Source organism: Pseudopipra pipra, chromosome 1 (assembly GCF_036250125.1).
Source record: "Pseudopipra pipra isolate bDixPip1 chromosome 1, bDixPip1.hap1, whole genome shotgun sequence".
In the NCBI taxonomy this organism is placed as follows: domain Eukaryota; kingdom Metazoa; phylum Chordata; class Aves; order Passeriformes; family Pipridae; genus Pseudopipra; species Pseudopipra pipra.
In genome coordinates this window covers 49,982,901-50,010,622 of record NC_087549.1, presented here as the reverse complement: position 1 = coordinate 50,010,622, position 27,722 = coordinate 49,982,901, and the positions used below count along the sequence as shown (strand labels likewise).

Sequence of the window (27,722 nt, the reverse complement as noted above, 5' to 3'; positions counted from 1 at the left end):
GAGCTGTGGGTTTTCAATGCAAATTCGTTCTCGCAGAACTGCCAAGACTTTTCATTTGATGTGGTCAAGGATAAAAGCACGACAAGCAGAATGTTTCTCTTAAGCTCTCATTGCTTAAGACCAATCCTGCAAAGTCTCATCCGAAGCATCCTGCTGAGTGCCCTGGAAGTGCTCATCTGCACAGAGTTGCTCACAGGCATAAAACTTGCCGTGATCAAGGCCTTGAGCCTTAGCAAAATCTTCAAAGGCGCTTCTGCACGGAGCCCAGCCAAACCCCACTGAAGATGCCAGGAGTTACACTGGTGACTTCAAAAGACGTGGCAAGAAACCCCCAGCCTGTTTGTTTTTCCCCTCGCTGGTTCCCTTCATCTTCTGCTTATCTCCAGTGATGTCTGAATTTTGGGGGCAAAAGAGATCCCTGGCAGGCATAGCTGACTTTCCCGTCAATGGAATCCTGCTTCCAAATGGGGTTTTTCCCACTACGTGAAATAAAGACAGTCGCCAAATCACACAGAAGTATGTCCTAGATTATGTTGTTCATGTCTATACCAGTACTTAAGCAGGTCCTGATTTGGTCTGTAGAGCCTAATAGTTACATTAATAGCATATCAGTGCTGCACCATGGACTGTCTGCCCATGCTTAGACCTTCAGCACAGGAGGATGAGAAAGACTTGTGCTAGGGGCTTTTGGGCAGGGGAACTTCTGCTTACCACCAAGACGAAGAGATTTTTCTTCACCTGCTGGTATTTATGTGCTCATGGTCACTGATAAATGGATGCACCGGAGGGGGGGGGGGGAATGGTTTATTATTTAAAAACGTTTCTGAAGTGTCTTGTACATTTTTGTAATGAGAATAGCTCGGAGGGAGTAAAATAGCAGCTATGTTTCATGCTGTTCTCCAGCAGACTAATGAAGAATCCTGAACCATGGCTCAGCCCTGCCTTTCATGCATGCTTAAGGTAAACTTTATCCCTATCTGAGCTCAATGTTTCCTTCCAGATCAAATCAGGAGCCTTCCCCACAAGCATAGCTCGATGTCAGTTTGTTTGCCAAAGTGTGTTCTCTCCTGCAAGACATTGTTTTTGCAGCACGCAATAGGCAAATAATTCATTTCCAACCACCAGTTTGGAGCATGCTCGCCTATCAGATCTGTTCAGAGTTGGTGTTTACTTTGAGCTGGCATTTTTGATAGCAATTAATGATAAAAATATTGGCTGCTCTGCTGCTATGGGCACTTGCTGTTGAAGTCTTAGGTTTATAAATGATTTGCAGTCAGCAAGTGAAATTCTCTTTTTCAGCTCTGCATCACATAATGATGTGGGTCAGCCCCAATAGTCATGATGCACCAGTGGTCTTCCACTGAGCAAACTTGGGACCAGCACCCACAGTTGAAACACACTCAACCCCTTTCCCTTTAGTCTGATGCTATGCCAGTGACCTAAAAAACATTGCTGTCCTGTCATGGCAAGCTCATCCACAATAGCTTCCCTTCCCCATGCTTTTGTATGCAGCGGGGGGCCTTTTACAGCCCTTCTTCTGCCTGTTTGCTTGGCCACCGTTGTGGCAGGAGAAGGTAGCTGCTATCACTTGATTCATTGGGATGCATTTGGACACCAGCTGCAAAACATGACGTGACCAGCCCTTCCAGCCAGCAGTCAGGCTTTCCCACGCTTGGGTCCCATCGGCGGACAGCACCCTTTTCGGTAGTGCGCGTGATTACAGCGGGTCCTCTATTGCTCTGTGAGTCACATGCCCGATTCACAGTGAGACAAAGGGGCGAGGAAAGGAACAGGGCTTCCTGGTAATTGTGTTTTTCATGGTTCTCTTCACTGATCCAGTGACAACATAATCATTGAAATTAGAGACAGAAAAGCTCTGCTGGGGCATTGTGTTAACACTCTGCCAGTTCCAGATTGCAATCTACCAAGCTGTGGCAGGTAAGTCATCACCTCCCCAGCTTGGCTCCACCCAGAGGGAAAAAAACGAACACATGAAAGGAGAAAAAAAAGCACTATACTAAAAAACAAGCTCGGCTGTGACATTACCACCACCTATTATGGGCAACTCCTGATGCAGAGGCCTTCATCGTGTTGACTCTTCACTTAACTATCTCCGTGATTGGGTGCCGAGATTTTCCTCATTCTTAGCCAATCAGAATGGAAGCAATTCTTGATTTGCCACCTCTATTCAAAGAGGGGGAAATGCTGAAGTGTTGCAGAGCCCCCGGAGAAGGCAACCATTGCACAGCCCCTGAGCTGCACCGACAGTGACGCTCTGCCACATTTCAAAGCTGTCAAAGGTTCAGGGAGAGCGAAGGGCCTCATCTTGAGTTAAAGAAAAGCAGTAGGACAAGGTGTGATGGATGTTTTATGGGTATCAAATGCCTTACCAATGTAAGATAAGTCACTTGTGTAAACAACCATGTGCTGAGGCAAACACTTTAGTTTGGAGATGGTAACTGGGGAGCTGAGATGTTGAATAGTAAAGGGTAACCCATTCCAGTGGAACTAACCTATTTCCCCAGTGGGAATCTCCAACCCATCACTTATCCCTGCCTTCTAACTAGAGAATTATCAAAGTCATGTCCTTAAAACACTATGTCTTATTTTTTCCTATTGTACTGACTATGGGAGCTCCCAATTGCAATCTGGAATCGCTTTGTGAGTGTGTGTTCAGAACCGTGATCATCCCTGCTTTTGCTGTGCATGCTCCACAAAATAAGTAGCACTGAGAAGTTAATGCATTGTACGAGTTGAGCTGTATTATTTGTCACCTTACATCACGTGGTTGTAAGTGGTCGTAATAATAACTCACTGTGCTCCAGTCATTTTGCCAGTCTTGGGAAGAAAGCTCCTATCACCTGAAAAAAAACAAAACAAAACGAAACAAATTTCTTCATTTTGTAAACTGTTCTGGTAAACCATGGCTAAGCTAGGCCTAAGGGGAAGCAAATAAAGATAACTGATGCACTTAAGCATGTGTCATTCCTCATGTCTCCATTCAATAATTGACAACAAAAGGGAAAAAAATTGGTATGGGTCAGAGAGCTCACAAATAATGCACCAAAACCGAGACAGCATTTTGCCATGCTGTGATACTGGGGTGAAATCACAACCTGTACCAACAACTGAAAGCAGAAATTCCTTCCCATCTTGGAGCAACATTTCAGTAAATAGTTTCTAAATATGTGACATCCCTTCCCAGTGCATCAGTGTCACCATAACAGTCCCACAAATTCCATGGTGCTATTTGCAAGCCTCAGAGGTACCAGGGCAGTATCATGGCACCAGCTGAGGACAGGGGAATGCAGGCCCCTGGGCAACAGCAGCCCTTGCACAGGGCAGGGCTTTCTTACACACTATTGAAACAATGACAACTCTGGGGGAATGTGGTGTTGATTAAACACAAATAACATAATCAAAAAGTAATCCAGGTCAGATGGCTCTTGCTTCCATGAATTAAGCTGCCGTAGTGGGAAAGAAGAGTTTGAAAGGGTGACTCCTGTTTTCACGTTGCTAACTACTGTTTTAATCCAGCATAAACACCAGGTTTGGATTTTTAGTGAAGTTACACAATTGCATTTGCAGTGTTGGAAGAGAAACCAGACTTCATCCCAGGCTAATGGCCAGCTATAAAACTTAGTGGAGGCATACATAAGACAAACTTTTAGCAACTTCAATGGAAACATCCATTTGTCAGTCTTCAAGTGAACCCAAAAGAGCTTTGTCTAAAACACTTGAACTCTAAATCATGATCCTCTGCAAGAGAATCCTATGACCTTACTCACTGCCCTGACTCACCACATAGTAAATACTGCTGTGATTTTAAAAAAAATGTAAAAACTGGTGACTTACGTCAATGAGTCTGTATGACTACATGCAAGAAAAAACATTTTTGACAAATAGATGGTGTGTACCAGTCTGAAGGACCCTAAGAAGTACTCTTTTGTATTACTGACCTAATGCTTCAACTGACAAGAAGTTTCCTTTTGTTTACGTTTTTCCTGGCAATAGCATCATGACAACTGCAGCCTGTCTGCAAGAATGTACACGGACCTGGGAACCCAGCCATACATTAGCAAACTGCAGTGTACTCCACGTGTTTCCCACCCTTTGCGTAAGAGACGTGTCCTTGTAAAAAAGCTACTTGTGTGCAGTACTGCATTCACTCCAATGATTCATGTCGATCAGCTTCTGCCAGGCAATGCTGAGATTTCAGGTAGGAAGCAGCTCACCTCCTCTATTTTCTCTCTCTCTAAGCTACAAAGTTTTTTATTGGAAGGTGAGAAGTAAAACCAGGAAACCAAACCAAAACAAAGAAAACCTCTCAAAGCATGCAGACTTTTTCATTCAAGTGTAATCCAAGTGGATTTTGTTTGTCAAAAGTTGCATGAGCCAACATAACAATTCTGAAATGATTTTTAACTGGAACTGTTTTCACGTCAAGGCAGCATGTGTGAGTTTAATGCTAATGGTTCAAGGCCTTCCCAAGTGTCAAGTGATGTGATTGCAGGTGCTGTCACAGCATCCCTGCCACACACGTTAGCCATAGTTGCCAGAGTTTGTCAGCTGCAGTGATGGTGTCCGGGAGCCTTCCCTTGTGGTACATCTCTCACTCATGTGGTAAGAGGGCATTGCACATGTTTTCTCTTTACCTCTCATGATGCCAAGACAGAAATCCCACCAGAGCACATTGAATGAATCTCCTTGAACACCAAAATTACACTCAAATACCAATAATTACACTTACCAGGGATGGAGGTTTAGCTTTGAACTCACACATTTTTGTTCAATTATCTTTACACCTCAGCTTTTTCTCTCTCTCTGATTTTTTAATAGACAACATGAAATTCTGCTCTTGCACCTCAGAAGCCAGTGTATTACATTTACTCTGGACTTTCAGCATTGTAACTGGGAGCAGAAGTTGGATCTGTTTTTTAATTCCTTTCAAAAGGTCAAGGCAACATGAAACTGCAAAAGGCTAATTTTTCTCTGTGTCACATTTCTGCAAGCCCAGAGGGCAGTGGCAATGGTATCTGTAATGCTTCTTTTCCTGCCCTGACTTTTCAGCTCACAGTCCTTGGCACAACTGGTGACAGCTCACACAGTAACAAAGTTACTCTTGAATTGTTCCTTCTAAGAAGTTGCTTCTGATGAATGTTGGCAGCACCATAAAGGGTCCTGGCCACCACAGGGAATGTCTGATAAGCAGGGGGAAGAGCTAGGGCTCATATCGCAACGCTTGGCCTGATCGTGGGTTTTCTGGTTCTGGCGGCACATGGTCACAATCCACAGTGTTGGGCACACACACTGGTTATCGTTAAATTGTAAATATTGTAAGAAGGTATTCAGCATGATTTAATATTACTATTAGTGCCTGCAAAGGCCCAACCAGAGAAGCTGGGCTGGGCTGAATACTGTGTAAATATTGATGATTTCTGTCTTGCAGTGTTTACAATCCAAGAAGGAGCCCTGCACCAGAGCTCTCTGTTATGTTTTTTTTTATTTGTCTTTGGAAATTATTTGTATGATTTACAGCACCATAAATGAGCATGTCCTTTCTTTTGCCACTACTACAAGAGCAATTACTTTACACAGAACTGTGAAGGCAAAGCTCTAGACCTAAAGACTTTATCATCCTGACCAAGAATTAGTCTTTTGATATAAACTCAGAATCCACTACCTTTTCTGCAGCTGTAATATACTACAATAAAGTATGATCTCTCAGTTCCCAAACTCTTGCCAGCTACGAATGATTCAGCATGAGCAGGGTAAAGCATCACTTGCTGCTCCTGAACTGGGGACAGAATCTCAGGTAAATTCTAAGCCTTAATGGAAAAAGCTGCTCCCAAAGACACCACACAGACAAGATATATATATATATGTGTCAGTGGTTGTGGAGAAACCCACAGCAGGAATCAGGTAAGTTAACATTACACATGTATATAGCACAAAAAGACACTATAGGAATGGATTTTGGCCCGATGCCAAGTGCCTTGCTGAGGGTGCTGATGTTTGGAAAGGAAATAACAAGTTTCTACAGCTGCAAGTGTCGGCATGATGCACAGCTTGGCTATACCCTTCCTCCAGCTGAGGATAAAACCTCTGCAAGGTAGTTGGGAGCTGCACTATCCCTCAGAGTATGGCTGGCCGCTGCTGTCATCCATCATGCAAGCATAACTCCTTCAGAGTTCAAAGACAAAGTTGCAAAAGACTTGTTATTCCTCAGGGTGTTCTGAAGATTTATATACTGTCACCTACCTGGGCAGTGGGAGATGTTTACCTGTCTCTTGAGTCAGCTGAGCTTAGGGAGCAGTAATGTGATTACAACACTTGTGTGTTCAGAAATGCTTTCTGACTCCTTATATCTCCTCATCCAATCTACAGGACACCTCACCAGTGTTAAAAAGAAAACAACACTGAAACACCACTTAGATCCAAACCATCTGAGGTGTGGGCCCAGAAGCAGCTCTAGCATTGTCCTTTCCCCTTACATTGCAACCTGTAACTTCATAAATTATATTTGTTCTTCCTACCAGTCTTACCTCATTTGAGGACAGGGGGAGGCTTAGAGTCAGAGGTTTCACATGAGGCGGGCTATACCTGCAAACATGAGAGTATATGTGGAAGGACAGCTTCACACCACCACCACTGCAGTGCTCATCAGAGCACTTCAGCAAGAGAAAGAGACTGGGATTTAAGCGCTCGGCCTCTCCCTCTTGCCATATGGGGAAGCTCGTACCTTTTTATTGCTGCCCCACACACAACACCTCGGGGTGGCCGCCAGCACTTCCGTACGCACTGTGCAAACACCACGGTGCCCTTTCTCCACGCGGACTAATAATAGTGCAGACCTCATTTCCCGCTTCCAGGAGCAATGGTGTGGGCACCGAGCGGCAACTACAGACAGTGTCCCAAGGTCTGGTTAATGTTTCAGCACTTGCCCATCACAGGTTGCACTTTGAGCCTTATACAGCGCGTTATTGGCGGTCCTGGCATCTAAAGGTTTTTTTCCACCAACTGGTTGGGTGCCTGCTTTTTTTTCAAGAGGAGGCTGACTCCAGAAATCTCATGTCATGTCAAAATGCCTGATCTCCACCCACGGTGGTGAAAAACACTGAGTGTTCTGCCATCAGCATAACATTGATTTCCACAGACTTTGGGGTTTTTTGCATGTGAGAAGAGGCTGCAGCATCGTTGAATGTCCTATTAACAGCCAACAGGGCAAAGTTCTTGTTTCCTTTGTAGTGAAAAAGTTCAGGGCCGGATTTTGATTATCACAAGGAGTAGTAAAGTACACAGAGCAGAGATCCCGCATTGGGTAAGAATTATCACCGAGGTGAAAAAACCAAACAGAAACAGCAAAACAAACTCGCACCCAGCTCGTGCAGCACTGCCCCACATTCTGGTGTGCACAGTGCTGTACCTGTACAGCACAGGCAGCTTACACTAAAGGACGGGCTGTGCACTGGATGCAGCACAGCCTTCCCTGGCACAGCATGGCATCAGGGCATGCCTGCCAGCGGAGCCCTGCCAGGGGAGCCCTGCCAGGGCAGCTGGTCGAGGGTGGGCTCATCTTGCCCTTTTCACATCTTCCTTCAACATGCAAATTAAAATAAATCGAGTGAAGTACCAAAGTCCAGTGTCACGTCACTTAGCTTACATACCAAAAGGAGAAAAAAAAAAAAAAAAAAAAGAAAGAATGGAGAAAGGATCAAGGGATCTTTATTTATTTTTTTTTTTTTAAATAGGATCTGCTATCCTGAGCTACGGTTAAGATGTAAAGCACCATTGTTTTGAATGTTGTGATGGATGTACTCCCACACTGCACCCAACCTGCCTCTTTACAAGGGTTTGAGTATTCTCTTATAAGTCTGGGAAGGAGGAAAATCCACATTTTACACAAAATTAAAGTTCTGCCTGACAGCTCCCCAGCTGCAGGCTGTGTCCCTGCTGTGTTGTTGCTGTGTCCTGCCTTGACTGGGCTCTGGTGCAGACTTACCTCTCCTCAAGGTTTCCAAAAAAGCTATTTTGTACCTTACCATCTGATTCACCGACTCCCACGCAAATATCCCCACCCAGCAAAAGTCTTGGGGATTTAGAGGTGAAACATGAACAGTGCACTCACAGTAGTGGTTTGGAGAAAAATGCAGATGAAGGTCCAAGCTTGCAGACTGCTTGTAAATGCCACCAGCATACACAGGGAGAGCTCTGAAAAACCTCACCGCTCCAGACTTGCACAACTGGACAGGGAGCAGAGAGGGGTAGGAGCCGTGGGAACTGGCATCAGGGTAACACAGGAGAGCGTAGGGACTGCCAAACTATTCAGCTGCAATCCAGAAACCGACAGTTGCAGCAAGAGCCATCTTCCCCCCCTCCTCCTGCCCCGCAGTCCTGCAAAACATTCCCTCTCCTAGAGATTTGCATAACCCTGTGTACATTTCCTGCAGTCCTTGGGCAACGGATAGAGTTGTGGTTCAACAATTTATGGGATCAAAGGCAGATTATGATCCTATCACTGGAACAGTTAAGTTTTTACATGTGGGCTTTTTAGATACCATTTCTCAAAGATCAAACTCCAACGTATCCCAGGGAAGTAAGTTTAGGCAAACCACAGAGCTGAGGAGCAGGGAGGATTATTTATTTTTTTTCTGATGTATAATCAAAAGGTTTATTAGGCTTTCTCAAAACTTATAGCTCTCATCCTGTACCCAGCCAGTGCTGACTGGCTGCAGTTTAAGATCCCCAAGGTGGGTCTTCTGGGCTGCCTTACAGCAGGGATTTCCTAGGACAGGAAGCCCGTCCTGCAGGGAGGGAGGCTCAGCCAGCTCTTCCTTCAATGGTAGACAGGGCAGAAGATTTTACAAGCATCTTGCATGTGATTTCCCTGTCCTCTGTCCAGACCCCTGGCAGCTGGAGAGGAAGCAGCATGTAATGAGCCCCAGGTGGAGGAAGCAGCTCCAGCTCTGCAATGGCAGCTCCCCACACCCTAAGAAGGGAGCCACCAGTGCCACAAAGGCACCTGGGGCAGCCTACTTCAGCCCAGACTGGCTAGCAAATGCATAAGAGGGCTGGGGTAAGGCAAGGACAAAAATCTTCAAGGAAGTAGAGAATCTGAAGTCAAATTCCCCCTAAGTTCAACAAGGCTCACAGAGCAGCTGGGTCATGCCACCGATGAGTCACTTCTGCTGGACAGGGACAGTCTGGCCAACACAGACATCAGCTGGTCCATGCACCCCTCCTTGCTCTTCTGACCCTGTGGAAGGAAACCTGAGCTTCTTCATCACTGCAGTTTGAAAGGAAAGGAAATCAGATTTTTCAGAGTGGAAATACGTGTCGCTTATCAGTGCAAATATGGGAGAAAATGATGCAGGGCCCCACACCTCCCTCCATGCCTTCTGCTTATTTATACTCACATTGCCACATCAGAGGAAACTCAGAGAGTGGTGCTGGCTGTTAGCACCTTCCCCAGCCGGGCTTCACATGCTGCCCTCCCTAAGACCACCAGCACCCTTCTGGCCTGGCCACCTGTGCCACTTCCACTGCTCCCATGATCACATACCCACCACCTCCTTCTAGGGTGCAAAGAGATGGCAAGGGATGCCACCCTCCCTTCAGAGGGTGACTGGGACATTACCCCGTGCCCCAGGTATTATGGACACAGTAGCATATCTGTAGCAGGGGGTCAAGGAGGCCTGATTTGGTAGAAGGAAAGGTGCAGGGACTGATATCTTTACCACAGACATTATGTATTTTGCAGATGAAAATCTACACACTAAAAGGAGATATTTACAGGACTTTTTTTTCTGTGTATCACCAGCTAAGGAAGAAATACTTTTGAGGAGGCCCTTGGAGAAAGTTGGCAGCACATCACTGGAAATACCTTGGCTGAACACAAGCCAGCTGAATTTAACATGAAGAATGAGTTACAGCAACAACTGCCTAAGTAGCATTTAATACAATAACCTGAACTAACCTTTTAGTGGAGGTTGGCAGAGGAATGTCTGCTTCACACCTCACCAGGTGGGACATTCACCTGGGGAAGGATCATGTCAACAGAGCCAGAACTGCGTGCTGAAAGCAACACCACCAACTTGAAACTAAAAAGAATCTCTCCATTTTTGAAAATGCCTGATGGATTTTATTATTAATTGCTTCTCTCTTTGGCTTACCCCATTACAACATAGAAAGCAGAAGTTAGAAAAAAGTCAAGCTATCTACACAGGGAAAATGTGCTTTTTCTCATGAACAGAAGTTGAGTTGTTTACATCAGAGCAAGATTTGCTGTTGTGGTTAGTGTAGTGGGGTAGCAGGGATTCAAAACAGTACAAAACTAGTCAAATATCTCTAACCTAGTTAAATAGACTATGGATGATATTATGTAAGCACTCTCAAGTCAAACAGAGAGAGAGATGTTGGAATGAGAGTTCAAACAAGGAATGAGACTAGAAGTACAAAACAAAACAAAATAAGACGTTGGACACAAGGTCAGGCAATCAGAACACTGCAGGCTAGAAAAGGAAGTGAAATTACAGGCTCTGGCAAAACAGCTGAATGCTTACTCAGGAAAATTACAAAACTGTTGTGATCCTTACCACCAGTTACGTGTCTGCTCCAGAACAATTTCCAAGAGAAGCTACACAAATCCATAAAAGCAAGCTGGAGGACATCATGTTCTTCTCACAATCGGTCAAGTGATTTTGTTTATTTTTTATATAAATACCAGGACTGATATATGTATAGTATCCTTTCTGCAATATATGTGTGTGTGTGTGTGTGTGTGTATATATATATATCACATCACATTTATATAATTTACATATATATATGTAAAATCTATAAGCTGTTGCAAATAACAATGAAAACTGTCTTCTCCATCAACAGCTTCTAAAGGAGAGTTTAAAAGGCTGAAAGCCCCCAGCCAAGCACTAAAATCTATTTGCCAGTCAGGAGAAAACAATTTTGCTCTGGCAAAAGAGCTAGGACACCAGAGGCAACACTGAGATAGCAAAGAACACTTGGTTTATGTTGAAACTAGATAAGACACATCAGTTAAAGAAACCAAATGGTTTATCCTTAATGTAAGCCACTCAAGGCCCTAAGTGTTTGATTTGAAGAAGGAAGCAGAAGCAAGTATGAAGTGTATGACACATGATTTCCCAAACAGCTAACAGGCTGTAGGGACTTCAAAGGCAGGATCAAACATTTTCTGTATATTTACTTAATACTATACTAGTAAAACTACAGGTCTCACAGTTGAGAATTTTTTCTGTATTACTACTGATAAAAATGAATATTCTCAGAAAGAAGCTGAGTCCTGCCAATTTGTGAAATGTCACTGATTGAAGAGCTCCAGGACAGTATTTCCCCTGCAGCATGGACGCGCTGCAAAGAGGGAAAGACTCGGAGAAGCCATGGAAACATATATAACTACTGCAAACCCCACAGCACTGGGACTGACCTGCTCTCACTGTAGTCTGGTCAATCCTCTTCACTGTCAGCTAAATTATATGACGAAAGGCTCATAACAAACACCACGTGCAGGGTTTACATATGCCCAGACAAGGGTTATTTGCTCTGTGTCACGTTGTTACACATCTAGAGACAGGGCTCAACACCCAGGGCAGGCACGGCCTAAGATGCAATTAGAGAAAGTAGCCACAGAGCTGGTCTGTGGTCCCAGAGAAGCTGTCCAAGAATAACCAGGTTAGATAACTGACGTGTGCACTCATTCAACTCACAAGCTGCCACCTCCTCCCCCCCCCCAGTTAAGTCACTAATTCAAAGCACTGCTACCTCTGTACATCTTTGAAGGTTTATTACACATCGGTGTAAGCAGCTGAAAGATCAACACCTTGTTTGTCAGTAGAAACACGTGGAATTTGGCAGAAACCCTGCTATCCAGTGGAACAGGGATTAGCTGGGAGGCAGATGTGACTTATCCATGTCTGCATCACTTTCAGGAACTGTGATTCATACTGTACAGTGAGGCAGCATTACAGCACTACAAAGGGCTGTGAAGTCTACCTGTTGGTGGAAGCTACCCTACCTGCAAGCCTGTGTAGCAAGACTTGAGATACCTGCCAATTTTAGTCCCAGACCTGATGCCTAAGCTTCAGAAAGAACAGGGAGTTTTAAGGAATAACAGTGAAAGGTGAGCAAAATGGCTTTGAGCTGTCAGCACAAATGCATGCAAAACATAGATGGAAAAAGCAGCTTGAGTTTTCACTTTGTAGCATAGTTAGCACCGGTTTATGTAATTTTCTGTGTGTGGAGAACTCCAGGCACAGATTGTCATGATAGGGACTGGAATACACACTGAACCACATACAGCACACGTGGGTGCAATTATTATGTCTGGAACAGCAACAGCTTTAAGTGACATTTTGCTAGAGTGAGTGGCTAATCTAATCTCTTCCCCTTCAGTCTCAACATTGGAACTCATGGGAGAAGAGCCTGCTGAACCAGTGAAACAGGAAAGAGACATAACAATTCCAGTAGTTGGTGAATAAGACACTTAAAACAAGTAATGTCCTGAAAAGTGAACATGAGCTGTATTCATGCCAGTAATCCCTACTGGGGAAAAGCCAGGCAGGAAGTTGACAACTGCAAGATGCCAAGTCGAGGAAGAAAAAAGAAAACTCAAATGAGTTAGTTTTAGGAGTATGAAGTACTCCAAAGGTTACTAAAAAAACTGCGTGAGTGCTACAAGAAAAACAAAAATAGATTTTGACAGGCAGGACACCATTAACAGCAAATGGCCTAAATATCAAAGGTGTAAGAGTGACACTGAACAGGGTCATGGTGCACCTGGGCTCCCAGCTGCACTGCACCTTCTACAGGCTGGGCTTCCCACTGCAGCTTTACTTCATCTCCAAGGGGAAAACTGATTATTCTTCGCCACCAACTCTCTCTCACTGGTTTCTGCTTACTTGCTCCTGCCACCCCTTTTCCAATGTAGTTATTGCCTGCCCCCTGCTCTGCCTAGGCAGCAGCATCCTTCTGGCAGCAGAGCTGGCATTGCCCTGGAGGTTGAAGCTGTGCAAGTTAGCCCAGCTTCCAGCTGTCCTTACACCCCTTCCCTCCCCCATAGCACAAGGCCAGCTGTTACAGCTTCAACGGTTTTACAGACATGTACACTCACCTCATGGCAGAAGCTGGGAGACATGTGGGATACCACAAGCCACCCCCACCAACAGGCAGTGAGACACCACCCCACAGCCCCTGTGCAAGCAGGCAGCGACGCCTGGTTCAAGATTCCCTCCCTATTGTAATTATTTTTGCTCTGTGCAGAGATTTATCACATGCAGCTGCCACAACTTGTTTACAAGACACAAAAGCCATGAAAACAAGGTTGATGAAGTCTGCGTGTGAGCTGTTTTCCCTGGCGTGAATTTGTCATACCTCTTAGCTCGCTGACGCCCTGGCTGGCCACACAGTCTCCAATAACACACAGCAATGCCTTCCCTTCAGCTTCAGAGTAGCCAAAGTGTGAGTTTTCAGTCAGAGGTCAGGTTTTAACAAAGCTGCTTTGCAATTAGGTTTATTATTGCTTCAAGAACAGCAAAACCGCCCATGTTGTCTCATTGTTTCTTTATCCTTCTTTTCTTTTCCACAGTAAAACAAGTTTAGGAAATAAAACTTTTCCTTTGCTCTATCAGGGATGTACAACCAGCATGTGAAGCCTTTGGTTTGTTACTAGGACTCCTGCTCAGTTCTGGATCTTAGCTCCACCCAATGCCCTACATCTACCTACCTTTGATAATTTTATCTGAAGTTACTTCAGGTTTCTGCTCAGAAATCAGAGGTTCAGACAAAGTTCAATAGCCTGCACCAAAACTATCAATGCTATAGATTTCAGGAAAGCAGAAACTCCCCTTTTGATACATTTTAGTGGGTACTCAATGAGTCATTTCCTTCCTCCAAGTTAAATAACACCTCAGGGTAAGGAAAAGCTTTACACAGTGTGTCAGGTGCTACTCAGCCAACGGTGTCTCACTTATGACTACAGCTGAACCTCTGGGTGTAACCTTAACATAAGTAATAACTTAAAAAGCATATAACTAGCCTCAAGCAAAACTGGTCACAAGTGAAGTTCCCAGGATAAGTCAGTCAGCAAAATGGAAAAGCAGTGCTCATCACACAGACAGGACTTTGGTGCTCATTTACACTAACACCATTTTGTGTGGCATAACAGTAGATGAAAACAGCAGAGACACCACAGGCTTTTACTTTCAATGAAAACTGTTAACCTGAAAGGCAACAGCTTTCTTCCTCATCCTATTTTCATTTTCAGTACTGCAGCTGCTATAGTGGAATTACAGAACTGGTCAGCTCAGCCAGCAAAGCATTTTTTTTTCTTTCTAAACTTGCTGACATTTTTTTTATTTTAAAGGGCAGAGTAAAGAAGAGTAAAGTTCTCTGAAAATGCCCTTTAATGATCCAAGTGCCCCACGTTTCCTCTACCCCACAGCACACCAGCAAAATGCTCTGAAAAAAGAAAACTTAAGAGGAAAATGTCAAACAATTCAAATCAAACAATTCAAACATTTGTGTGAGGCTGCTTTTCCTTCATCATGGGTGTAAGGAGTGTTGTGATAAAGTTCCTTCCTGCGAGGACAGGAAAGAAGAAGGAAGCATCTCCCAAACATTCATCTTAGGGTCTCTAGCATCCCTTGAGATAAATCACCTGTGCCAAAAAAGCATGTCTATTGACCAACTTTTCCCTCAACAGTTACCTCAGTCATAAAGAAGCATACTTCCATTCGTTTTATAATTAAGCATTAAAGAAACCTAACCAAATTATTATAATACATACATCGGTATCCCCAGGAAAAATAGCTTTTAAGTATCAAGTACAGTGTGTCCAGAGTGATAATACACAAGGCTCTTTCTGTACTCACATGCAATTCCTTCAAGGCAGAGTATACAGCCATCTCTATGTTCAAAATTCTTTTCCAGTTTTATTTCCATAGTATTTAAAAAAAAATAATCCCATATTCATAGAGTATATTAGGATGACTCTGTGTTACTGAAGCTGATGCAGACAGGAGTAAGCCCATGTTTACTATTTGCCATTTTGATTTTAAACTTGAAGGTTAAAGGAAGGCAGAAGTTCAGAATTTCAAAGAGCACTCCAGAAAACAAAGCATTTCAGACACAAAAAAACCCACAGAGGCCACAGCAAAACAGAATCCATACATATTGTAGTCTGGATACTGCAGTCTTCTACTCACGATATCCTTAAATTCATCAACTCTCCTGCTCCACAAAGCCCTCCCCCAACCTCCCAAATAGACAAATCGTTTGTTTTTAAGGATTAGCCAGAACCGATTTTTTACCCTGGAGGTCTCTTATTTCACTGTTGTTGGAAGGATAAGGGTGGGTGACTGACATTCAAGTAAGCTGAAATGTGAGCTGCAAGTCTTCACATTTTTCAGTAATAAGTCATTTTGATAGCAAAGTCCTTTTCTGAAAGGTAATACAGATTCTGTTGGCAAAAAAATACACCCCAATACAACAGGGACCTTTTCTACATTTGAGCCAACCACCTGTTTAAGCATCTCACAAAGATCTGGCTTCCCGGAACTCAGATTTCAACACAATACAGTCTACTTTATTTCAATTTGCTAGAATTACTGAGTAAAAACCTTCTCATTGCTAGTCCAAGAAAAGTAAGGGTAGAAAGTCCTTGCCCTCCCCCATCAAAATGTGTCAACAGTCATGTCTACTACCTGCATCACAAAAACCTGCTTCTAAAGAACACTTGCCCCAACCCCTCTTCTGGTCTCTTCATTTCATCTTCATGAAACCTTACCCATGGACCATCACATTTCCCAGCCTTTAAGTACTTCTAGGACCCAAAAGCTGGAACTCTTAGAGGGGCCTAAGATAACCCTCTGAAATTTAGTCAGTTGCCTACACAGCTCCCTTGGGCCCCTTAAAAAATTTCAACATACCAGAACACAGGTACTTCTGGCCTACTTTTCAGCATTCCTTTAAACATCTGGTTAACAACAACGGTTAGCATAGCTGTCTAAACCAAACAAAGTCAGCATGAGCTCAAAAATATTTCTACCATTTATTTCAGGGGTAAGCTGTGCTTTCTGCAAAGCTCGTATGCAACAAAATACTCTGTATACGTAATTTTTAAAGAAAATATTTTATTACATTATGGGAAAAAAGCATGATCATCCAAAGTTTGTATTGTTAAAAAAATTGAAAATTTAAACAGCATGTCGGTATATTCCGTTCCACGTGGGAATGATAAGAAGACTCTATATCATTACTAGATATTGCACAGTCTGAAAGAAACGAAAACAAATCACATGATCTTGGGAACCATCTCACATTATGAAAAACCTACAAAGAAAACATTAAAAAAAAAAAAAACAAAACACACAATCCTTTCTTTCTACAGTAGCTTTAAGTTTATAATTCTTGGAATGACCGTATTCCACTGAAGACCATCTCAGTGACAGGAAGCTTCATTTCAGCAATCCCCTTGTGCAAATAAGATTAATAAAAAAAAATAATAATAATGCAGTGAAGTCTTTTGATATTGTGTGGGTGGCAATAACCACACAGCTGTTAGATCCCTGCCTGGTAAAACAAAACGGGGAAGGAGAAGGAAGGGGATTTAGGCCATAAGTTTCGCCTGCAACTCCATTTCTGCCGCCCTTTTGAGTGCAACATCCACCAGTAGCTGAAAACCACTAAAATCCTGGTTAAGGTCTGGTGGTGTTGGAGGAGGAGTGTTAAAGAGCCCACTTTGTGTGTTTGTACCAGGTCCTAGTTTAGATGCGTCCTCATGGCAGGCAAGGGGGTTGTCTGTGAAGCTGCCGGCTGGGGGCTGCTGTAGGTCCGTGGTCTGGCCTACATCAGCTGGCTGGCAAAAGTGGAAAGGGGCATCTTTCAACGCAGTCACAGTCGTATGGCAAATCACCGATGGCCGAGCCAGGACCGATCCCGGGGAAGCTGGCTTGGAAGAGGACACAGTCTTGCCAAGCGGTGCAGCAGCGGGAAGGAAGGCAGTCTCCTCCAGCAGGGGAATGTAGTTCTTTGTGCTGATAGCAGACTCCATCAGGCTGCCCTCGGGAAGTTTGGTCCCTCGCCGCGAGATAGTGAACTGATTTGGGTCTTTGCCATCCTTCCTCAACATGTCAGGTAAGAGCCTGCGGCGTGCATTGATAAACCAGTTGCAGACCTGGGAATAAAATGACATCTTAATTTCTACCTTTATTCATTTCCAACTATGTGCCATTAGAGCCACTGGGTTAATTAATCCCTCCAAGCAGTTTCCTTCGCTACACAACAAAAGAAAGAGACCTACTGACAAGTTCTGACACGCCTGGCAAAGGCCCTTCCCTTGTCCTGGCTGTACCACTGACTCCCTGCTCCTGTTACAGAAAGCCCCTGGACATCTGAAGGCTTTGAGAAGCCCAGACTGATGGGTTAGCTTTTAACTCTGTGCACACACATTAACCTATTGGCTATTGTTCCCTAGCTCAGGTTAATTAACAACAGGAAAACTTTTTCTCTCTGAAGAGAGCCACTCCTCCCTCCAATAGTTACTGATTTTCCTTGTTCAACTGACTGTGTCGACAGACATAACATGAATTACCTCATTTAAGTTTGTCCTTGTTTAAATATCAAACCAGTTTCCTGGGCAATACAGGATAGTTTATAGTTCAATGTCTTTTTTCTGTTTACTACATAAAGGAAGTTTTCTTTATGATGTTATATTAAGGAAATCTTACTTTATAGACAATTATGAAATTTCTACTAATTAATTAATATAGAAAAATAAAGCCCAGAGGTCAACAAGATTGCTCTCTATTTAGCACCTCTCAAAACCAAACCCAGGTTTACCCAACTTCTCATGCAGCCACCTTCCCACAAGGGATGAAAAGCAGCAATGGTCAACAGCTATTCCACCAAAGATGATCGATCACAGAAGATGAGAATGATGCGTCCAAGGGACCTCACAGATGCCAGTGGCATCCCAGGATGAGAATCCAAAGTAACCACACAAAAGCCTCACCATACCTGTACTAACACACTTCAGTAGCTCTATCCCGTATAAGTTGTTCCACTGATCATAATGGAAGTCATCATACACATAATTATATATGTGCATGTTCTACGGGAACGAGCCTCAAGTTGCAGTTTAAGAAGCAAAGAGTTATATGTTAAGCTGCATATGTATCACCATAAAACCTCTGTTGACAAATAAATACCTTCCTCTCACAATAAATTACCTTGTACAGACATTTTATGTCTTTTGGGACACGATTCCACAAGAAATTAGCATGCATGCTCAAATTCGTAACTGTTTGTTCTCCCAGAAAAATAATTTTATCCCAACAAACAAAGATCATCGTAACACACAATCAATCTGTATCTCTCCTTACAAGTGCCATCAGCAGGATAGTAACAATAAAATAGGAAATCTCACATGCAGTGTAAACATTTGTATCCATGAGTAGATCACAGGTAAATTAAAATAGAAAACAGCTCCTTCTGAAGAGAGAACTACTTTTTAAAATACCTGTAGTGTGGAAAGGTGTGTTTGTCGGGATAACAGCGCTTTTTCTTGCTCTGAAGGATAAGCATTGTAGCGGTGCTCATACAGCCAGTCCCGAAGAATCTGCACAGATTCCTTGGGCAGGTTGCCACGTCTCCTCCGTTTGCCTGAGCCAGCAGATGAGGAAAGATCCAGTGGGACATCCATAGTGTCATCATCCTCTGTTTCACTGCCTGATATTGCAACTACACCTACAATTACAAGATAAGAACAATCAGCCTCCTATATTCATAAACTATTCAGCTCCAGCATTGTATGGTACAGACGTTTCACATTAACTGTCTTCACTACGAATGAGGGTATAGGCTCTTATACTGGAGATTCGTCCCGCAGCGTTAACTTGTCATGCTGTAGCTTTTCTGTCAGCTGAACAAAAAGTAGCACCAATGATCTGTTCCTAAAGGAATTCTTCACTGCAAACCTTCATTTCCTTGTTCCCCTGGCAACCTTTTATCTGCTGCACGTTATCAGATAGCTTCTATCTAATGCCAATATTGTCCAAATTTGCTTGCTATGGTATGCATCCTACGCTTTTCTTCAAGGATAACAATCCAGTGTCTGGGCAAAAGGTCAATAATGAAGAAAGGAAGAACTTAAAAACACCCAACTCAAGCAATGGGTTATTTAATTACTTCTTAGCATGCTGATCCTTCCCTCCTGGGAGAGATAGCTTGTAGATTTTATAAATGAATAATTATATCTATTAATAAAAACTAATGGAAGAAGGGAAGAGGAAAGGGAAAAACTGTATCTGCCCTGCCCCCCAAAGGGAATTTTCACTTATGAAGGAAAAAAAGTGCAAGAAAAGGAAAGAATCAGGTGCGTAAAAGTCCACCAGCTCTAATTTAATCGCATTCTGTATGTTTAGGTGAATTTGTTTTAAAACCATCCTGCTATTTTTTTCAACTTTATGGTTTTCATCTCAAATTTTAATCTATGGAAATGTGTTCTGTGCTATGCTCACTACAAAGTCTCTGAATTTACAAGTTAACTGCACACCTTGTCTATTCAACACAAAGGAAGAGACGATTTCAAAATCTGATTAACCCTTTATACATACACCACATTACTAGGAACATGAAGCTATGGTATGTAAAGCAAACCAACAAGCAAGTATTCAATAGTTAGGAAGGCTACAATTCTACTCCTTTGGTAGGATACACAAGTCATTAGTACTATAAAATACAATAAAAACCAGGCTTTAAATACTCACCAGGTTAAATTTGCCAGAAATTTTAGGAATCTTACATAAGATATTACCTATGTTCAGCTAGTACAAATTAATACTAATCTCAAGTGAACTTACACTGTCTTTCAGAAGCATTCTTTAGGAACTATAGGAGGAAAACAAGCCCTTAATCTTTCTGTCTTTTGAACTTAGATTTGGGGGTGAGAGGGTGGGGAGGAAGAAACTTGCTCATTTGTAACATCAAAACTAAAACTCTTAATAGTAAAAGTCAGATAAATGTCAAAAGTAAAATTTTATATGGGCAACCACCCATAATTAAAAAATTCTATTGAAGGAAACAAAGTAAGCCCTAAAATACAAAAAGTGTTCCTGTGAAAGTATAAAACTATATAAAGGTATTGTTATACCCATAAGTAAAGACACAGAAGGAATTAACGTCCTTTAAAAAACCCCAATCAATCACCAAAAACCCCACCACCACAGAAAGAAAGAAGCTGTACATGTGCAAGTTTTCCTTAATACTTGGCAGGATGGTAGGGAGGAAAGCAGAGAAGGACCTTTCCTCACACTTTCAAACTTCAGCCAAAGCTGACATGGTAAATTGTTCTTTCCTTCCCCTATTTGTGAATAGCTCCAACATCCTTAAATTTAGTTTAAGTTGTCCAATTTGCAACGCATAGTTTTGATACACAAGCATTCCAAATAGGATGATCAATCTACAATCCGTCTGGCATAGTTACTTCAGTAACTTACTTGGTATTGTTTTCATTCTCCCAATTGCTGATTTATGTAACCGACAACCACCAAACTGACATACCAAATTTTTCATCTGCTGATTAGCCACATAAATTATCCACTCATGGAACAGGAACAATAGGACAATATTTAAATAGCCAACACAAGATAAACTCCAAATTATGTAAACAGGTTCTTAATTCATGTAGAAAGTATGTCAAGTTTGCTTTAAAATGATTCCAAGCAAACCGCTTTGTATTTGTCATAGCTTCATGGAAAGTGCTGTCACACTTGCAACCTAAACTGAAAACCTGCCTTGTACCATGGGCTCCTGGAGCCATGAGAAGCACTTCTGGGAACAAAGATCCTAACGCAGACAACAGGACAGCTCTGCAAAGCAGCTCATCCCTTTAAAATTGAATTTAAAAACTAGCTAAAACTAGCCTATGCTATTCAGACAATGTTGTGAAGTGCGCTGTTCTTGTTTGTCAGAAACCAGAAGTGTTGCAGCACTTCAGTGGGTTGGGTTTTTTGTTTGTTTTTAAATATAAAAGGCAGTAAGGCAAGACCTTTGAAAACAGGGAGAGGCAAACAGCAAGGGATGGAAACAAGAAGGAAGAGAAGCCAAAGAAACTACTCACACAAGAAAGTTAAGCATCTAATGGGTATCGTGCCATATTTACATGGCATAAGAAAAAGTACTCCAGACACACACTACCCCATCTGGAATAACCTTTCCAAGATCTACCACACAACTAAAAGACTACCAAATTTCAGAAAACTGACATGAGAGTAAAACCTCTTCTAGAACTGCTGCTCTATTTCACCTTTAAAAAAGTGTGGCAAGATACTGTCTGAAAGTCAGCAGTATAAAAACGTTTCTCTCTTTTGCAAACAAGATCTTTTGCTAAAGTAAAAGTTGCCATCTGACTAACCGTAACCTAACTAGAGAGAAATGAGTCACCAGCAGAGCCAGCCCTTTGACCCGCTCGCTTAGTGTGTCATATTAATTGACACAGTAAGTTAGTGACACAAAGCAGGTTTTGGTTAAGCAGGAAACCCAGTGTAGTACAAGTTCTGCTCATTCAGATGAGCTCATTTAAATAGCTGATCAGCCCTTTGAACTCGTGGCAGATCTCTCCGGCGCGGTTCAGAGTTAGCAGCAACAGGAAGTCATGGCTAGAAATCTCGCACTACCCAGCTGATATTTTTTACTAGAGCAGGAGCCACATTGTTGGTGTCAAGGCTCTGTTTTCATTAAAGCATTCCTGCTGATTACAACCCTGCTTTGTTTTTCCGTCTTGTTAGTAATCAGCCTATTCGCTGCTGGTTTCCTGTTTTAACAGGGCCCAACTGAAAAGGCTCCTGGCCAGGCTCCACGACTGGACCATTGGCTTACTGTTATTTACACCCGGAATAAAGGCCTGTGGACACGACGAGTAGCCCCAGCTGACCCACTAATTTATTTTGTATTAAAAGCAGGCTAGGGTCACGTTATTTTTTGCCTCCTCCTAAATACATTTAATCCAAAAAAAAAAAAACCAACTTGCTTCAGTAGGACTAAATTAAAGCAGCACGAGTTCATTTGCAGAGAGGTCTGAGAAACCACACAAAATCCCAGTCCTCCACTTCCACCATAGCCACTTAAATGAGCAGTCCCCACTACTAATGACTTAAGAACTACATGATCAGCATCTCTTCTTTATCAATCACTTTATCCTCCTGGCTTCCCAGATGAAGTCATATACATGATTGAATGCACCACTGCGTTGTATCACAGCCAAAAGACTTTACAGGTCCTCCTGTAATCAGCTCAGGGAAGATTACACCTAGGATCTCGAGTCTAGGCTCAACACCCAAACGTTAGTTAACAGTTTGAAACAACTTGAGTAAAAGTACAGTGATGACTAAAGCTGATTTCAAAATAAACTACTGCCACTCAAAAAGGCATACTGAAATACTTTGAGGGGGAGGACAAAGTATTTAGAGAGACTGAGACAAATAAAATGGAAGTTAAGCAAATGAAAAATTTAGGCTGAGTATCAGGGGAAAAAAAAAAAAACAACACCAAAAAACAACTATCCCATTGTGTCGAGGAAGAGCTTCACTAAGGAAGTGGCAGAAGCCAATTGTTACTCAAAAGAGGACAAAGTATGCCACAAGGAACAATCTCTGCCCTCCAAAGAAGGAATGGACAAAAATCACCTTAAAGAAAACCTCCCACCCCTTAGGGTTCTCTGAATATCTTAAACCAGATTTTTTTATGAGCACAGATAAACAGAACCAGTTCCCATCTGAGGCTCCGATCCTGTTGAAACCAAGTGCAGTAAGATTCTTCACATGTATAAACTTGAGCACATGCCTGTGCCTTTGCGAGACTGTGTTCTAAATCAGCTAATTAACAAACCGAGTATGTTCAGTGTGATTGCTATCACGTTATTATTTGTAAATGAAACTACCCATAGAAGAGTCCTCGGGGTTTTAATCCACAGACTGTTAGCTTAAAAAAAAAGGCCACAAAAACAAACAAAAAGCCCATCAAAACCAATCAACAAGAAAAACACACCACACTCAAACACACAAAAAATTAAAAATCCAAAACACATACCAAAAAAAGAATAAAAATTTAATGCGAGTTTAAAAACCAACAACAAAAATAAAGGTTTAAAATTATTTATAAGTAACAAAGAACTACAAGGATGCAGAAGGGAATTTCCAGAGTAAAAAAACTCTTTCCTCTGAATAAGTTTCATAATTTAGGAACCAGCTTATTTTTTCTCTGCACTTCACAGCTTGCACTCTACTGCTTCTAAACCAGCCAGACTTGGCTGTACTATACTTTTTTTGCTTTTAAATGGGATTTTGCTAGGAGTGCAAGCAAGAAATCTGTAATAAAGTCACTCTTTGAAACTTCCTGAATGAGCCTCGAATGCCAGATCACAAATAACTACAAGCCCAACTTCTATTAAAACAAAGGCACCCCAGCCCTAACATCTTTTAAAGTTTCCGTCTTTGTCTCCCCACCTTTTAATTTGTGCCACGCAAACCCCAGGCCCACGGCCCCTCTCAAAAGTTCTCCCTCCCGCCTGTCACCTTTCATTGTTTCCATTGTTTCAGCCCAGGATTTGCAATCCTCAAAGCAGAGCTTACACACACACACTCTCACACACAAAGCCCTACACATGCATACCTAGAAACTACGTCAGCGTTTTCTACACGCATTTATTTCGGGGGTGGCAAGAACAACAGTTGAAAGTGCAGGGAGTTTGGTATTTCACCAACCAGCAGCTGCCCTCGGGGAGAGAAGTCTGAACAATGGAAGCAACAGCAGACAGGAAACCAGCTCACCACTGCTGTGCAAATAGGGAGCATAGGAATGTCCTAAAAATAACTGGGCTAAATTAATTCAGTGAAACTATAAAAAAAAGGGGGGGGGAGGGGGTGGACACGAAAAGCCACAAACTGCTCCCAATAGGGTCAAGAATCTCAACCTGCCTAAGACGACGGAAACATTTAAAAGCCAGCGCTGCCACCGTCTCTGCGCGCAGGGGGCTGAGCTCGGCGTGCAGCCCAGGCTGTGACCGGGATCAAGCCCCACTCCGCTCCCGCGGGACGCTGCGCTCCTCAGCACCACCCTGCCCGCTCTTTAAACTTCGCCTTTGTGGCTCAGTTCCCTTTTGTGTGCGCTCCTCTTAGCCGAGTGGCACGTCCAAAAAAACTTTTGACGAAGGCTACAAACCATATTAGTACACACCATGTCTGCAGCAGCCCAATGATTTCACGAACTACATATGCCTTAATTGCTCCAAGGATATTAACAATGAGCGAGGAGGCTGCCCTACTACAGAGCCGTAGGAATGCATAGCAGGGGGAAAACAGCACAACTCTGGAGTACTGAACATGCGCACTGCTCCCCTCTAACCCTCCACTTCGGAGCATTTAATGGTCTTTGAATGCAAAACATCCCTCAGCCACACCACCGACTGGCAAATCGCAACTGAACAGACACTGCTTTCCTGTGAACTTCTTCCCAGCCAGCGTAGGAGCGTTAAATCCGAAAGCACGTTCCGAGTCTTTGTGGCCAAGGAGTAATTTAAAGGCACTTAAAAGGCACCACGAGCGCAATGACTAACGATCCTCTTAACTGTAAAGTTTGTCTGTTTAGAAGTGAACAAAGAAAGAAAACCCAAAGAGCCTTGTGCTTATAAGGAAAAAAAAAGTCTTTCTCCTTTTAACCCCGTGTCAAAACTTTTGTACTTTTTCTTTCGTCCCGTTCTAAGGGATAAAAGGGACGGAAAAGGCATCAACTTTCAGCAAATCAAGGCGGCCGAGGGCGGGGAGGGGGTTTGAAGCCCTCCCGCCGATGCCCACCCCCCAGCCCCATGATGCCGTGCCCGCGAACAAAGAGTTGCCGGACAGCCCCTGTTTCCTCGCCCCAAGTTGGGAAAACGACCTGCACCCTCGTCCCCACACCGGGACGGCGGGGCTTGGTGCGGAAAACAGTTTAAAAGTGTTTTACGAGAGGACGGGGGGAAGAGGGTTGGCGGAGGGGGAGAGAACAAAACTTGGCGGAGGAGGCACGAGGCGGGCGGCTGGACATGTTTCTGACAGAGAGCCAGCAGCGCGGAGAGGCGACCGCCTCCAAACAACAGCCCCGCATGTTTTGTCTGGGAGTGGAGCATCCACTGCAGTCTCCCACGGGAGCCAGGCCGGGGGGGGGGGGGGGCACGGGGGACAAAACGGCCTAGAAGGTAAAGAGCCTCCGCCTGGCTTAGCGACAGCCCCCCTTCCCGTTTCCACCCCGGGCAGGTGCGCGGGGCACCCCGCTTTGTCCCGGCGCCCCATCACAACTACCTTTTTTACTTTTCATCTTGATCGCGAGGACCGAGCCGATCGCAGGACACCCCACGCACCGACCCAAGTTTCTCTCCCTTCGCCGGACGCAGCTCCCCCTTTAAGCTCGGCGAGAAGGAGAAGGTCGACGAAGGAAGAAGCAGCACCGCCGCGGAGCCAGGCGCCCGGTCCGGGGCCGCGCTGCTGTCAGCGGGAGCCGCAGGGCTCTGCCTCCCCGGGGGCTTTCTGGTGTGGCCGGGGTGGGCTTCCCTCCCCCCTTCCCTTTGTTCCCTTCTGCCGGCGATTGGCCCCGGCCTGTTAAAGTGAGGAAAGGCACGGGAGAAAAAGGTACACAGCGCCCGCCCTCCCCCACCTCCCCGCACTGAGTACGGGAGAGTAACCGAGCGCTGCACTGGCACTCGCGGCGGCTGCCTCCTCCTCCTCTCTCCTCCCTCCCCTCCCGGCCTGCTGGGGCTCTGTCAGACAGGAGGGGAGGGACCGGCCGGAGCGGGGGGGTGTCCGCCCGTACCCGCTCGCTCATGCACACACAACAGCGGCGGCGGGGGGAGCTCTGCGTGCTTCCCGCTCCCTCGCCTTTCTTCCAAGCAGACGTTTGATCATTAAACTGGGAAGGAGGAGAAGGAAGAGGCGGTGGGGGGAGATTGTGACAGCTGCCCTTGACTAGCCTCCTCCTGTTGCTGCCGGACGAACCACCCACTCCTTCGCGTGAATAGGGGAGAAGAAAGAAGAGTTCGTACGGCAGGGGAAGGAAAAGAGCCCTCCAAAGACCGGCGCCCCCATTCCGGCTGCCGAGCGGAGGCTGTTCCCCCCCCCCCATCCCCAGTGGTGCTGACAGAGCCCTGGTTGGCCGGTGCTGGCCACCTCCTGCCCCCGCGGGGAAGGCGAGCCCCATTTCTGCGGTTATTTTTACATCAGTTCGTAAAAGGTTGTTTTTCTCCCCCACCACTCCCCCCGCCCGCGCGGTAGGTTTTGCTACGGCACATGCTCGTAGCTGTAAAAGAGAGAAGTCTCACAGCTTGACTCATCCCTCTCGGGCGAGCACGCGCTGCACAGCAACAGTTTATTTTCCTCCGGTATGGGAAACGCGGGACCTACCAGCAGCTCGCTCCAGCTTCCCTCCGAGCGTCGCGGAGGGGAGAGCCCTCCACCGGCACGGACGGCCTCGGCAGCTGCTCCCGTTCCCCCCCCCCCCCCCGCCGCCCGCCTGACAAAGCCAGGTGCCCCTGCTCCAAAGTGCAGGACACCCAGCCGGCGTGCTGAAGTGTCACGGGCGAAGGTTTCCCCGTGGAAAGTAAAAGAAGCCGCTTCGCCTCGAAACAGGCGTGCGGGTGCGGCATTAATGATTCCACGGGAGCGTGTTTGTGTCGCTCCCGCACCGGCACGTGCGGAGTTACTCCCGGCCGGGCAGGCGCGGGGAGTGAGCAACGGGCGCCTTAAAAGGCTGATGAAATAATCGATTCCTACGGCAGAGCAGGGATCACTCGCTGCACACTACCCTCCGCTCCCGGCGGTGCGAGCACCCGCACAAATCCGCACTCGCTGTACCAGGGGAAGCAACAGCGTTTTAACAGCAAACCCTCCCCCAAGTACCTTGTAACTATTTTTATGTGGCGCAATTACAGCGGGAGATAAAACAGCTGTTACATCCCGACCGGGGGGAGGGAGGGCAGCTGGTGAGTCACGTCAGTTAACAAGGACCTGGTGGCAGCCGGAGGCTGGCGACTCGCTCCGAGATGGGTGACCCTTGGGGCTGGTGGCTGCTCCGTGGCGAGTGCGCCTGTAGGTCAGTGAGGCGAGCCGGGCACGGCACACTGACTGACTGACTGACTGACTGACACTGACTGAAGGTGCCGTGGGCCAGCGCCACGCCAGGCGGGAAGTTGTGCGGCGCGGACCGAGGTCCCGCCGGCGGTGGCGCGATCCGGGCCATTACCCGCCGACCGAGTGCCCTTCGCCCGCCCTTCCCACCTCATTCCCGCCGACCTGCCCGCGTCACCCGTCGCTTGTGTCCAGGGGTGCCACAGCTCCGTAGCCCGGGGGACGAGGCTCGCTGGGGGCGGGTGTTTTCACACTAAACTGTGCCCCCCAGGGACTGGTGGCTCGGGGGCGGGAGTTGTGCGCGCACGCCGCCGTATGGCTTTATTTTGGTTTTTTTACTGTTTTGTTTTTGTTGTGGAAAAGCCCAGCTTCCCAGCTGTGAGGGCTGGCTCTTCGAACTGGTTGTTCAGACCGTCCGGGCTTTTTTGGTCACGCCAAAAAAGCAATTAGGGGAAGTTAAACAAAAGACACGTCAAGGATTCGGAGAGATTTCCTTTTCTCCGTGCCGCCAGAGCCGCCTCACGCCTGTTCATTGTCCTT

The 27,722-nt window shown here is 45.0% G+C and overlaps 1 protein-coding gene across 2 annotated transcripts; it reads right to left on the bottom strand.

Moving 5' to 3' along the window:
* Positions 1 to 16,143: 16,143 nt before the first annotated feature.
* Positions 16,144 to 27,466, bottom strand: TGIF1 (TGFB induced factor homeobox 1). 2 transcript variants are annotated; one of them, XM_064656070.1, is made up of 3 exons: positions 27,333 to 27,466; positions 18,551 to 18,777; positions 16,144 to 17,206 (listed from the first exon to the last, which is right to left on the bottom strand). In XM_064656070.1, the coding sequence occupies exons 2-3, from the start codon at positions 18,731 to 18,733 to the stop codon at positions 16,640 to 16,642; spliced, it is 750 nt and encodes a 249-aa protein (XP_064512140.1). In that variant the 5' UTR covers positions 18,734 to 18,777; positions 27,333 to 27,466; the 3' UTR covers positions 16,144 to 16,639. The 2 variants fall into 2 exon arrangements, with proteins under 2 accessions (XP_064512140.1, XP_064512133.1); XM_064656063.1 differs by lacking the exon at positions 27,333 to 27,466 and adding an exon at positions 25,365 to 25,797.
* Between the last annotated feature and the right edge of the window lie 256 nt (positions 27,467 to 27,722).